The sequence below is a fragment of the Microtus ochrogaster genome, chromosome 26, assembly GCF_000317375.1.
Source record: "Microtus ochrogaster isolate Prairie Vole_2 chromosome 26, MicOch1.0, whole genome shotgun sequence".
NCBI classification, from domain to species: Eukaryota; Metazoa; Chordata; class Mammalia; order Rodentia; family Cricetidae; genus Microtus; species Microtus ochrogaster.
In genome coordinates, this window is record NC_022025.1 from 13,413,554 (window position 1) to 13,414,748 (window position 1,195).

The 1,195-nt window shown below is 40.6% G+C and overlaps 1 protein-coding gene across 1 annotated transcript in view; it reads left to right on the forward strand.

Moving 5' to 3' along the window:
• Positions 1–1,195, forward strand: part of Fam185a (family with sequence similarity 185 member A) — a 27,944-nt gene that overhangs the window by 10,114 nt on the left and 16,635 nt on the right. Inside the window, exon 4 of the mRNA XM_005358352.2 lies at positions 51–189. Within this exon, the coding sequence (XP_005358409.1) occupies positions 51–189 (139 nt within the window). The remainder of the gene's footprint in view (positions 1–50; positions 190–1,195) is intronic.

Sequence of the window (1,195 nt, forward strand, 5' to 3'; positions counted from 1 at the left end):
TTGTTACAGTTTGTTTTATAATGAACTGATTGCAGTCTCTCTTTTACTAGAGTGTGACCGTAGATAAACTTCAGGGAAGTTGCGTTAATATATCTACAGAGGATGGCTTACTCAAAGTCAAGTATCTTTATACAGAATCTTCATTTTTGTCTTCGGCTGCTGGGGATATTGCATTAGGAAATGTTCATGGTAAGCTGACAAGGGCCTAGTACATTTCAGGCTTTCCACACAGCATAAAATTTAAGAGATGAGTGTATAGTTCAAGAAGGATTTGGAACTGGCCTTCTAGATAATTAGTTGCAGACTAGCCATCTTTTAAAAAAAAATCTATGAAAATAAACTTACAAGCTAACTTTATTTTATTTTAACAAGAATTTGCAAATTATGCTGTTGTGTGTGCATGTGTATGCGTGTGTGTGTACACATGTGCGTGCTCTCTCTCCAGACCCAGTAGTTATGATATGTATAAAGAGATGAAATAAAGGCAGTATTAATAAAGATGGATTTTTATAAGAAAAACAATATCAATAAAATGAAATAAAGTCAGTATTAGTAACGAGATTTCTTAGTGGTTACTTTTTATGATAGGAGAGGTTAAACATTTGGGTAGATCAGATTATAGGAACTCTGTGGTACTAATTTTGGTTACGGTGCATTCATGTGTTTTGTGCCAGCAGAGGTCCTCTTAGTACTGTGCCATCTCAGATGTCTTTAAGCATCCTCTTGTGATGTCCCGAACGTGTCTCCACAGAGGACAGCATCCCTTAGTGAATGTTCGCATTATGTAGAGAGACCACAATGGTGAGAGACATGGCCAACTGGCGGTCAGTGCCACTCTGCCCCTTTCTGTTTCCACAGAGCATCTGATCCAAACCCAGCTGTATTTTCTGAAATACGTGCTGGTGGTATTAAGACCCGCTTAGTCCTTGGAAGAAGTGCGTTCAGCGTGTGCACGTCTGCTAAATGTCCGTCGGCCATCTTCCGGGAAGCGTGGGCTTGACCGCTTTCCCATAGATGGTCGGCTCATTTCAGTCCTTAGTAAGGCAGAATGCTGGTGTCTGTACATTTGCAACATTCCTGCGTTTTAGCAGGGAGCACAAATCTAAGTTGTATTAGGATTGGCTAGTGCTGGTCAGGTTAGCAAGTAACAAATCAGGGATTGGCTAGGGCTGGTCAGGCTAGCAAGTAACAAATC